Source organism: Manacus candei, unplaced genomic scaffold (assembly GCF_025592945.1).
Source record: "Manacus candei isolate 608988 ecotype Guabito, Panama unplaced genomic scaffold, ASM2559294v1 h1tg000015l, whole genome shotgun sequence".
In the NCBI taxonomy this organism is placed as follows: Eukaryota; Metazoa; Chordata; class Aves; order Passeriformes; family Pipridae; genus Manacus; species Manacus candei.
This window is the reverse complement of record NW_026138063.1, coordinates 9,833,873-9,846,540: the sequence shown is the minus strand read 5'-3', so window position 1 is coordinate 9,846,540 and position 12,668 is coordinate 9,833,873. Positions and strand designations below refer to the sequence as shown.

At 57.7% G+C, this 12,668-nt stretch overlaps 1 protein-coding gene across 1 annotated transcript; it reads right to left on the bottom strand.

Annotated features, from left to right (window-relative positions):
- Positions 1-14: 14 nt before the first annotated feature.
- Positions 15-10,544, bottom strand: NPPC (natriuretic peptide C). Its single transcript, XM_051781673.1, has 4 exons — positions 10,466-10,544; positions 3,603-3,817; positions 1,917-2,226; positions 15-447 (listed from the first exon to the last, which is right to left on the bottom strand). The coding sequence occupies exons 2-3, from the start codon at positions 3,693-3,695 to the stop codon at positions 1,930-1,932; spliced, it is 390 nt and encodes a 129-aa protein (XP_051637633.1). The 5' UTR covers positions 3,696-3,817; positions 10,466-10,544; the 3' UTR covers positions 15-447; positions 1,917-1,929.
- Positions 10,545-12,668: the final 2,124 nt, after the last annotated feature.

Genomic DNA, 12,668 nt, shown 5'->3' with positions numbered 1-12,668 from the left:
GAATGATTTTTTTTTTAAAGTTTTCCAACTACTTAGGACAAAAAAAATGTTACAATGCTCAACTTTTCATTTAGTTACATAAATAATTTTTTTATAAATATCTCTTTATAAACAATATATAAATAGCTTTACAACATAAATACATTTATGCATGACATGAATTTACAAACAGCAATGTTATACAGCTGGCTTCATCAGTCTCTTGGAAAAGCACTGTCCCTTGTCTCGGTGAGTGTTTGTATATATAATATATATAAGATAGAGAGCACTTGTTAAAAAAGTAACAAAACCAAAACAGTTGGTGCCATGACTCCTCGTACCAAAAAGAAGAACACAGCCACGTCTTTTGTCCATTCCAGGGGGATCACTGCTCTTCTAAGTGTTGCCTGGGGGATGGCCGTGCCTGGCCGTGCGTGGTAGGAGAAAGTGGACTATGGATTCAAAGCCCTGTGAGGAAGGAAAAGAAAGTGCCTGTTAGTAGTTGCCATACAACAACCCTTACCTGTCCCAAGCTGAAACCTCTGTCAGAGTAACCCTGGCCTTGGGCTGGGGGATGCTGAAGTCAGCAGAAGCCCTCCCTGAGCTTTTTTGCTTGTGCTAAAGCAAGGAAGAAGCTCACCCTTTGCTCTCTGGCTGTTTGGTATTTAGGGGAGAGGCTGAGGGAAGCTGCTGCTCCTCCTGCCCCTGCATCTACTGGAAATCTTTTTTTTCCTAATGATTTAGCAAGGGCAGATGCATATGAGCTGGCTTCATGGTGTGTGTGTGTGTGCTTCTTGGAGCCCTGAGCTGGGTGATTCCCGGGGAAGACTAAGGAGCCTCTACATGAGGGAGCAGGGAAGCAGCACTCATCCCTCCAGGACAGGCTGGGGAGCAGCCCACATCCCTCCAGGACAGGCCATGGACCAGCATGGCATCCTTTGGGCCATGCTCTTCCCACTGCTCTGCAGAGCAGCAGGATGCTGGATCTGGTCCCCTCTGTGCCCAGTTGTGTTACTACAGGGCCAGGGCAGGTCCTTGTGAGTGGGGCAGTGCTGTGCCATGGGAAGAAGAGGGAATGGTCTGGGCTGCAGCAGGCAAGTGCTTCCCCTGCTCTGAGTTCATCTGCGTGTGACCTGTGGGCAGGGCCAGGCCAGAGCTTCGTGGCCCCCAGCACCTTCAGGGAGAGCTGGCAGGGGAGGCACTGCCAGATTTCTCCCAAACCAGTCACTGTGGGGAAGTGGCATTTCCTTCACCCCTCTATCCCTATGCAGTGGCTGTGGAGCACTGTGGGAAGAACTTCTCCAAGCTTCCCATAACTTGCTCAGATACAAAGCCAGAGTTGGGAAGTGCAACTCTTGACAGTCAGCAGAACTAGAAGACACCTGGGGAACTTGTGTATTGTTTTCACTCACATTAAAAGCATTGGTGCGTGGCTGAGACAGGAGGCTCACTAACCCTCCCATTGCAGGCTCACGGGGTACCCTGCCCTCCTAACACCTACCCACAGGTCCAACGTGTGTGTCAAGCATAGGGAGGAACTGGGAACATGTGGCTGCACTGGAGCTCCTCCTGCATCCTCCCCGGAGCCTACGGGTTTAGCTCAAACTAGGGGGAATCCAGCTTGAGCTGCTGCGGGAGCAGCTGGGGTCTGATCCTTCTGCAAGGCAGCAGGAGGGGTGATGGAAGGGTGGCAACGCAATTAAGGCCAACTTGGGATCTCTTTTACCCGCCAACAACGCCGGGTGTTGCGAAGCTCAGCGGGACGACCCCCTGCAGTCCCGCCCGCTGGCATCTCGCGTTCGCGGGGCAGCGCATCCCGCGCATCCCCCGCGGTGCCGGAGCGCAGTCCCCCGGCCCCATCCCGGCCCCATCCCGGCCCCATCCCGGCCCCATCCCGGCCCCATCCCGGCCCCATCCCGGCCCGGCCGCGCACTCACCGCCAGGGGTCCCTCAGCATCCGAGGCCGCTCATGGCGCCGATGCGATCCAGCTTGAGCCCGAAGCAGCCCTTGCCCAGGCCCTTCTTGTGGAGGCCCTTGTGGCGGCGGCCCGGCGGGTCCTGCAGCAGCCGCGCCCAGCCCGCCCGCGGCCGCGCCTCGGCCCGCGCCTCCCGCGCCTCCCGCGGGCCCGACCCGCCGCCGCCGCTCCGCTCCTTCTCCCGCTCCTTCTCCCGCTCCTTCTCTCGCTCCGCCGCCTCGGGCGGACCCGCCGCCGCCGCCGCTGCTGCCGCCGCCGACCCGCGGGACGCCTGTGGGGAGGGGAGAGGGTCAGAGCGCCACCGCCCCCAGCGCCCCCGCCGGTGTTGGGAACCCCCCGTTAAGGACGCGCAGCGGGGTCCGTGTGTCACCACCACCCCCCCGCCGACGCAAACCCAGGACTGGGGTCGGTGCCCGGCAGCGCAGCCCATCACCCCGCGGCTGTGCCCAAGGCATCTTCTTTCCTCCCTAAATCTATGCTCCCTTCCCTGGTGTCAGAGCATCCCCCTGACCCACACCATAGCGGTGTCTTCCTGCCCTCTCCCGGCAGTGCCCCGGTCACTGCATGTCCCCTCAAAAGGGCCGGTGGTGCTGCACCCCCAGCTGTGCTGCTGTCACCCTGTCCTCTGCCATTGATCTGAAGGGGCCTGAAAGCTGGCAGGTCCTTTCCTTTCAGGTCCCTTCGGTCACTGCGTCCCCCACCAGTTCACAGAGCTCTTCAGATTATGGTGGAGGGGTCCTGCCCCCCAGCTCCCCCTGCACCGCTGCTTTGCAGAGTGTCCCCAGCAGTGATGTGGAGATCTGGGTTCCCTTTCCTTCCTGCTCCCTCCCCTAGTTAATACTCTCTGGGTGCCCCCACTCTTCCAGTTCTGACCCACAATTAAGGGGGCACACCCCCTTCCATCTCTGCCCCCCATCTCCCAGGCCATCTGTCTCCCTACTCGGAGCTTCTGCTTACCAAGCCCTGGGAATGCTCACCTTCATTCACCTCCCCAACAACCCACCTCATATAACCCCTTTTTCTGCAGCCTGCACCCCAGTTCCTTACAAGGAAGCCACCACTCCTATCCCACTGCTGGGGCACCTCTCACTCTGTGTCCCCATCTCTGCTCGACCCTCTGGGCAGTGCCACCCAGTGCAGGTGGCCTCTGGTGCATCCCTCTTCCTCAGCATCTCGGGACATCCAGGTCCCTGGAATACCCCCATTTGAGGCACCCCTTCCCCGGGGGACACCCCGGATGCTCCTGCCTGGGCTGTTTGGTCAGGACTGCCTCTCACCATGCCCACCGTGCACCTGCTGCCTGCCCTGCTCTGGCTCTGCTCCCCTGCCCAAGTGCCCAGCATAGCAGGGTCCCCAGGGTGACGCCGGGGAGCAGACTGCCACCCTTCCTGGTGCTGATCCCGCGGGGTACAGGGCACACAGTGTCCCCCTCCAGCCTCTAGTCTGGGGCTGATGTCCCCACGCGCGTTTGGGACAGCCCAGAGAAGCAGGGAGTCCTTTTGCAGTCAAATAGCCCGTGGAGAAAGAAGGACCCCCCTTTGCACTGACTCTGCCACCCCACAGTCACCCCACGTCCCCTCCCTGTGCCGTTAGGGCCCTCAGCGGGACGGGAAGAGGAGGGAGAGCCGAGGGCAGCCCCCGCCGTACCTTCTGTGGGAGCTGAGACGCCGGCTTCGCCTCCAGCCTGACGGAGAGCAGCGCGAGTAAAAGTCCACCAGCCAGCAAGGATGAGATCTGCATCCTGCGGGGCCGGGCGGGAAGGGAGCCGGGGGGGCAGCGGGGAGCCGAGGGCAGCCCCGGGGAGAGGCCGGGACCGACGGGAGTCAAAGTTCAGAGCGGAGCCGCGAGGTCCCTCCTGCCGCCTGCAAAGTGCCGAGCTTGTGAACTTGGGCTTTCTGCTTCATTCATTTTATAACCCAACCTGCTCGGTGATGTCATCTAAACACCAGGTCCAACGTGCCTCCCACTTCACAATAGTAGGAATTTAAAGAGGGGGGGTGGGGGGGGTGTCCCCTCTTCCTTGGCAGGAACAAATGACACATCAGCCCAAGGCAACCAGCTCTGAGACTTGGAAAGCAGAAAGGGAAAGCGGGGGGCATTTGGCTTCGTGCCCCTGCCCTCCCCCAAACACCCCTGGCCCCCCCTGCAAGCCGTCTGCCCTCCCTTTGCCCGGCTGCCCCACGGCCCCTCTGCTCCCCCCACCGCCTCGGTGACCCCCCCCAGAAGAACACAGGCCAGGCGGGAGGGGGGGGGTCCCGGTGGGGGGTTAAGCCCAAAAGACAGGAATGAGCGAAAAAAGCACCTTTTTTTTCCACATCCAGGAATAAATCGGACCTCCCAGGTCCCTGCCTGGCAGCAGCAGGGCCACTGCCCTCCCTGGCAGGGACGCTGGGGACTCAGGGGGGTGGGAGGGGGCAGTGGCACTCCTTGAGGGCACCTAAGTGGGTCCCTCAGCTTGGAGGGGGTGACCCACTCTCTCCACTTTCATGAGGAGCTTCATGGGGTCCCTGGGCCAGGAGATGGGGCTTTTCAAGCACCCTGGTGATGTGCACAGTCACTGTCACAGGGTCCCTGCTGGGGACAGGACCCCATTGGCTGATCCACCACAGGGCTGTGCAGTCTGGCCTCCTCCGACCTGCTCCTGGAGCTGGAGGGTGCAGGAGAAGGATGTGATCCTGGGATTAATCCCAGTGGATTGCAGGGGCTCTGGATACCTGGTGCGGGCTCCCCCCTGCTCTCACCCTTCCCCTTCAACATCTGGGAGGGCAGGATTTGTGCCTCTGCTGCTGCTGTGGTTGACACTGGGCAGCTCTGAAGCTCCATTGGCTTTTTGCTGATGGAGCTTAGCACCATCCCTGGCACTCTGTCTGGGAGGGATGCTCTTACTGGGATCAGGACAGAGGAAAGACAACCTCCTCTTTGCAGAAGTATGCAGGGCTGAATTGCATCAGGCTGGATTTGCACCCCAAATCTCTTCCCTGGGACCAGGGAAACAATCTCTGCTCTTCCCCCTGTCCCTGGGATCTGTTCCAGTCTGGCCCTTTCCTCCTGCTCCGTTTCTTGGTCTTTCTGGACTCTGCTGCTCCACAAATCCCCAGGGACCTGCCCCTGCTGGGGGATGATGTCTCTTTGGGGGTCCGTGGTATCCCCTGTTCGGGAGCAGGGAGATGTTTCCTTTTCCGCAGCCCGGGCTATTGTGCACGGGACACTTCAAAGGAGATTGGCTTTTCAGCTCCATGTGAATGGGAGCTGGAAGGTGAAGGTCTCGGTGGTTTTTCCATTGTGCCTGCCAGGTGGAGACAACTTGGACTTTTTGGAGTGTGAAGCTGTGCTTGGGCATTTCTCTGCGTGCAGGCAGAGCGAGGTGATGGAGTTGGGATTAGAGCCGATCTCGAGTGCCAGGGAGCCGTGGGTGCAGGCAAGGAGCAGAGAGAGGCCCCTTCTCTTGGGGTTCAGCCCTCGTCCCACCCAAAGTGTAGCTGGGATGTGACATCCAGCCTCTCTGGGGGGAAAGGAGGGGGGCTCTGCACCACTACCCCCATCAGCAGGGCTTCTGCAGGGGAAAGGGGAGCAGCAGGCAGCTGAGCCCTGGGGCTCCACAACCTGGGGATGTCGGGGTGCCCGAGGTCACCAGCGGCTCAGCAGACCCCACAGGGTCCTGCCTTCACCATCCTGATTGTGCTGGCTCCTGCCCTGATGCTGCGGGCAACCTGCCCCGCGGCTTCTCCCGGGGGACCCGGAACGGGGAAGGAGACGGGGCAGGCGGAGGGGGAAATGTCACAGAGCGGGGAGGAAGGGCTGCCTCGCTTGCCTTGGGGTCGGTCCCAGAGCTGCTCCACCAGCCCCTCGCCCCGGAGTATTAGAGTGTTGCCACAAATGCCACAACGCGGTCAGGTCTCAGCCAGCGCCAGCCCGCAGGAGGCTTGTCCCTGCCCTCGGCTCTCACCAGCGTGGTTTTCATTAGTGTATTTTCTTTGTCACGCTGTGCAGAGCCTCGGGTTTGGGGGGTGGGGGGGAGGGAGGGCTGTGCTTTATAAATCCAATTAGTCTTGTTATTCAAATTACTCTGCCGAAAGTCAGAGCCGGGCGCACACAAAGCCTTAACTCAAACCAGATCGGATCCATTGGGGTGGCAAAAGCTTGGAGCGGGGAGAAGCGGTGTGCAGGAAGGGGTTAAGAGCATGAAAGCTTTTTGCTTGGTGGGATGGGGGCCTGAAAACTTTTAACCCTTAAAGGGATGCACCTTCATTAGCCCACAGCCCTGTAGGATGCTCACCATGGATGAGAACTGACAGACTCGGGGCATGTGTGTAAGCTGAGAACATGGACGGAGGGCTGGGCTCACTGTGGGCTTCCCTCCAGGCACTAGAGAGCAAAGGGGATACTGCTCAGCTGGATAGGGAGGGATGGAAACCCTCGGGATGTGCTGGAGGGGGTGACACTCCTCCCCATTGTACCCAGGGGCCCAAAGAGAGTCACTGGGAGAGAGGGGCTCCAGGGGTGGCCTGCCCTGAGGAATACCAGCTTTGAACCAGGAACTATGGGGATGCGCTGCTGTGGGGATAAAAATGGGGAGATACTGCTGAGTCTTGGCAAAGTGAGGATAAGCCCTGAGAAGAGGGACTTGAGGGGACTGTAGGGAGTGGGGAAGGGAATGGAGAGGGTGTGTGTGTGAGAGCTCCCTGCCTGAGGATGGAGGGATTCATCAAAGTGTGACCAGTGCCAGCACGATTTGGAGAGTGGGAGGAGATGGGTCATGGGGGTGTGACAGCAGCACCGGGTGTTCTGGCCTCATCACAAGGAAGGGGTGAGCAGATGCCTGTGGGTGAGGCTGGATCCTGCCAGGAAGCCCTGGGGTGCTGGCTATCTCAGCTGAAGTTAGGAGCCAGGCTTCAGGCACCTTCCAAAGGATCATCCCGAGAAAGTTTACGGGACAGAAATGTGGAGTCTAGTCTGCAGTAAGCTGCTACCATAGCAGTGAACAGCCAGCGATCCAACTCTTTTTTCTTCCACTCACTTGTCCTTAGGGAGCTTGTTTCTGTATTGATTTGGGGAAATCACTGCCCAGATTTATGTCTCTTCTGCTGCCATGGGCCAGGGAGGATTTCCTGATGGAGTGATGGATAAGTCTAGTGTGAGGATTTCCAGCTGATGCTGTGTGAGGGCCAATCATCCCTTTGCAAAAAGAGACATCAGAAGGCTGAGTGCATGTGATGGTGATGCCACAGTTGCTGATGTTTTTGCACAATCAGTGGCCAGCCCAAGGAGCTGTTGGTGGGATGGAGGAGGTACAAGGATGGAGCAGCTACAAGGATGGAGAAGCTACTTCTCCACCAGTGCAGCCAACTACCAGTCCCAAGGAACATGATGTGTGCTGTGCTCACCAAGAGAATGTCACCAAGGGTTTGATGTACCACAGCAGGAGCTTTTCACAGGGTTTTTTTGTTTCTGTTTTTGTTTTTTTCACAGGTTTTATGCTACCTCTCCAGGGGTCTGGTGATAGCAGGCTCAGTGAGAAGCCATTTGGGGAAGGATTTAAATTTGGGTTATAGGGATGGATGAGCAGCCTCTGGTGCCTGCAGTGGCAGGGGACCATCTGGTCCCACCGCTGTGGCAGGATGCAGCAAGTGATGTGCCTCCTGAGGACGCTATGAAGAAAGCTTTTCTGGAGAATAACCCTATAGCCCCTAAGGCAGGAGCACTTTCTGGGGGCTCAGACCTGGCCACCAATAGCCCCTGGGCTTGGGCAGCCACTAGGCTGTCATGGGGGTGGGGTGTGATGCTCCTGGGGTGCTATGGTAGCACTGCCGCCTGTCTGAAACACAGATGGAGATTTTGGCCTCGTTGAACACCCCTGGTGTTTATTTTGGAAGCTGCTGCTGAATAAGGCATTACAGGGAACACTGCATGATTTTACACTTTCCCTTGTCTTCTCTGGGTCTGGAAGAGGGCTCTGGCTCACAACATGTATGTGGCCAAGATCTCCTCTTCCCAGTCTGGGACTGGGATGGGAAGAGGCCCTGCAGAACTGCCCTGATAGGGCAGGCAGGGATGGGGATGCAGGTGCAGCAAGGGCATGGAGACTGAGAGGGCACCTCTGTCCCCTCCCAGACCTCCCAGAGTGAAGAGGGCAAGGAGATAGGGGCAAGCCCCAGGTAGAGACTCATAGGTCTTTGCTAGTGAAGTGCTGACATCCTGGCAGGCACAGTGTGTTTCTCCCCCAGAGGAGAGAAACACACTGGGGGAGGGTTTGCCTTTGGCTGTTTGCCATTTACTCTGGGCTTCCCGGGATGCTCCAGTCTCCTCCTGACTTTCTGCGTATTTTCCCCAGGGCTGCACTGGGATGGCTGTGCTCTGGGGCTGGGATGTCTCACTGCTCTGGTGGGAGCAGGAACACGATGTCTCAGGGTTTTGTTGAATGTCAAGAAAATTAAGCAATTCTAATGCATGGGTGAGTCCATGCCATGAGCCTCCCTCTGTGTCAGTCCTCGGAGGATAGGAATTGCATTGCCTCCAGTTCCCAGCAGCCTCGGCTCTGCAGCTAATGCAAGGGCAGGTTGTTGGGATTTTCCAAGCTAAATACCACAGTCTTCTTTTTCCTCCCTTTCTCAGATTACTTCCCCCCAGAAATGGGAGTCTGGCAGTGTTTCACCCACGGCCTGGGGGTCCCAAGATCAGCCCAGTCTTCTTGTTTTTGGTGCTGAGCATTCCTTTTGGAATAGGTACTACCCAAAGAGCTGATGACATGGAAAGGCCAAAGGATGAATAACTGACACCACATTTATCCCTGCAGAGAGCCATACCTCGTGCAGATCCCAAGAAAGGATCCAACAGGCCAGTGAGGACAGACCCCCAGCCGGTACCTAGGAGGTTTCCAACACAGCTTGGAGCCAGATGCCACCACCACACCACATCACCCTGCCACAGCCCCAGGGGAATGTCTGTGCCCTGATGTGCTACGTGCACATCCAGGCCTGGTGAGCAGGTCCTCACTAGCCCCACGGCTCTGGCGGAAGTGCATGTTCTGGCTTGGCAGGAGCCTCTTCCACCTGGGTTGGCTGTGCAAACCCTGCCATCCTCACCAAAGCTGTCAGCAGCTCTCTTGCAGCCCCCCTGCCAGCCCCAAACACCCTCCAGCTCCTCTGAAATGGCTTCCTGGGAATCCAGCACCAAGTGGTGGGAAGTCCCTTTTGGCATCAGTCTTTCAAGGTAAAAACCCTTTGGACTTTTTGGGCCTTTCCCTGAAACATCCGGGATGTGGGAAACCCCAAGGGAGTGCTGGGATGCAGGGAGCCAAATAAGTGCTGGTCTTGACCTCCTGACGTGCAGTCAAGCCCTTGACCTCCTGACAGGGTTGTGATCCTGATGAAGCCAGATTTGGGCTTTCTGCCTATTTTTTCTCTTTTTTGGAGGGAGTCTGGCTATCTCCCACAGGAGAGTTTGTGTAGGTGCCAGGTTGAGCATCATGGGGTTACACCGGCCACAGCGAAGTGCTGGCATGGGAAGGAGATTTCAGCACCACAAATGGTAGGGCAGCCTTGTGGAGCAGCTAACAGTCCAGCCGGGCCTTGGTCATGCCTGGGAATATCTGGGGCCGCTGCTCCTGTGGCTGGGGAGCCCTGCTGGCTGCAGAGTGTCACGGTGGCCCCGCTGCCACCCCACAGGCAGCCTCTGTGGACGTGCAGGGCTCCACAGTCCTAACCTTTAGCAACCAGACAGAATAACAATGCCAGCCTGCTGGGGTATAATGGCCGGTGTTTGCTTGAGATACAAAGGCACCGAGCTTTCACATGAGGTAATACTGATAAGTTCCGCTCTCATTCACTGCTCCGCCTGCCAGACGGCAGCAGGGCTGGCAGCAGCCCCTGCCTGCCCTCACTGAGCTGTCGGGGATGTGCCCACTGACCCCTTGGCCCGTCATCTCTGCTGAAGCACTGGCCCCTGCCGCCCCGTGCTTGTCCCACTGGTCACCCAGCTCCAATGTGGCCCCCACAGGGGCTGTTCTGACCCCATCCTGCGTGTGTGGAATGGGAGATGCAGGGGCAGCAATGGGGGCTTGTAAGGTGAGTCCCTAATCCTGTGACTGCAGAGCAGTACAGTTCCTTAGTCCCTGCCTGCCTGGAAAGTGCCTTTTCCACCTTCCTGAGAACATTAGGTGGGCCCTGTCCCCCCTGTCCCCCAGCCCCGCTGCCCACAAGCTCAGTAGGTGCAGGGCAGCTCCTTGCCCAAGTTTCCTGATAGGACCCACGGAGCTTTGGTGTCATCCAAAGCCACTTTGAGCACCTTCGGGACGCTCAGCCATGTAAGGGCAGGAGGATGCAGGGAAACTGAGGGCCGTGTGATAGAAGACATTTGGACATTATAACCTGGCAGGATTACTGTGGAAGAGACTTAAAGGTATCCAGGAGACAAATGCGGGCAATCCCAACTAAATCAGGTGCAAAGCACTAACTCTGCTGCTTCAACATCCTAGCTGGCACCCCACCTCTTTCCTTCACTGCCTCTTTTACCTGTTTCTCTTCTGCCTGTCCCTCTTTCCTGAAGTCTGATTCTCTCTTCCTTTACTGGACGAACACAGCCAAACCAGATTTTCCCTCCTGTCTGGGTCATGCTGCAGGCATTTCTCCAGGCACTGAAGGAGATGGGAACCCATAAGTCCTGATCTTGGGTGGCATGTTTCCCAACCAGAGGTATGGAGGGCTCAGGAGAAGACTGGAGAAGCTGAAGGACGGGTGGGGCAAGACCACATGTGTTGTGACACAGCAGATAGTATCTACTGAAGACAGTGATGATTTTTAGCTCATTTATGGTAATAAATCTGTCTTGCTTCCCTCTATCCCCCCAAGCATGGCTTGAGTCCTCAGGTCAAGTACCCAGACAGCTCCCAGTGCCTGAGAGATGTCAAAGGGAGCGAGACTCTGGCCTAATGCTGGGTGCTGCTGCTGCAATTGAGACATTTCCAAGGGTGTTCAGAGGCTCCAGAGCAAACCCATGGCTCGACTTTGCTGTTAAGTATATCCTTGTGCTGTGTGGGTCTATCCTCTGGACAACAGCAGGGAGACAGAGGCCGAGCACCCCGCTGCCCTCCATCCCCCTGCCACGGCCTGCAACCTGAAATACTATTAACAATAGGTGACACTCAGGTTGGCAGGGGTGGCACTTCCATGTGCAGTGTTAGTTCATGCCAAGTGGGTTGTGGGAAGCGGATGGAGGTGTCAGAGGAACTGCCCTGCTCCCATCCAGGGTTCCCCTTGTTGAGTCATCCCAGGGTGGCTCCAGCCCTTTGGCCAGTCACTGCTGATTAACACTGATGTAAACGAGCGCCGGGCAGGCCCTCACTCCTCACTGAAACTGCAGGCAGAGGAGCCAAAGCCTTCGTAAGCGGGGCGCTCCCGGCCAAGGAGCCATGTGCTGCTCTCACCTCGGCCGAGGTGCCACAACACGTTCCAGCCTCCAACAGTCGGGGAAACAGCTACCAGTTACTGCCGGGGGGAAGATGGTGAGATAATCCTGCACTGTGGGAAAGCAAGCCAGGGCACCGGGCTGGGCTTGCTGCTACAGGACCCCAGGAAATGAGAATGCAGGGGAAAAATCTGCCCAGGGACCTTTCCATTTCAGGAAGCCCATGAGCTGCCATGGAGGGTCATGGAAGCAGCAGTGAGGCAACTGCTCCTTTCTGCTCAGCAGCCACAAGGACGGTGTGGATGGAAGATGGAGCCAAAGGTGAAACTGAAGCAGTCCAGCCCTTCCCTGGGAGGGATTGTGTTTGGTGACGTCCTGCATGAGGCACCAACTTGCTGCCATATTTGCACATGGCCTTTTCCAAAGGTTGTGAAGGATGGGCACACAACTGGTCCCAGCCACTCAGGATCTGCTGTGTTCCCATGGGACACTGGTAGGGTGACACATATTTGCTGTATCTCTCATTTGGTGGGAACAGTGATGGGGCAGAGCAAAAGTGGGCACAAACGGAGGCTCTACCCCATGGACCAGACCCGATTTCCAGATCCCTGGCTGCTACCAGGAGAGGAGGGCTGAGAAATGCTCTGCCAATCTGCTGGGGCTCATGGTCCCTTGTGCAGCAGGGGCCCAGCTGGAGGCAGGAGGTGAGGGTGACGGAGGTGTCCAGCTGAGGAGCTGTGTCCTGCCCACCACACATGATATCACCGCGAAACCGCAGAGCCCAGCGCTGGCAGGGCGCTGACAAACACCGGATCCTCCCCGCTTCCTCCCCCATCTGTGCAAGGAACAGGGCACGCTGAAGCTGCTGCAGCTGGTGGCACCACCTGGTGCAGGGGGGAGCCTGGCCAAGCTCCTGGCTCTGCTTCATCCCCACTGGGGTGAAGAAGAGCAGAGACACAGTGTGACTCAGTGACATGGAGGGAAGCTGCTGCTCCCACCTGGCTGGCACAGGGAGGGGGACAGTGGGGCTCTAGGCTCCCAGGTTCCCCTTGCCCCATCCCTGTTCTTCCAGGCGGGTGAGCTCCTCACTTCTCCATGCAGCAAGGGCAGCCTGGAGGGGTGGCTCGGGTCATCCCTGCACAACCAGGGATATGCCACCACCCTGCCTTCACAGAGCAGACATCAACCTTCTTGCTTTGGCAGCAGTCAGGGAAGTAGGAGGAAGCAGGGGAGCACACTCTCTGGTAGAGAGCTCAAACAGAGTTGACTGGGGGTCCCATGAGGCCAGTTTATTGCTCTCCAGATTTTCTT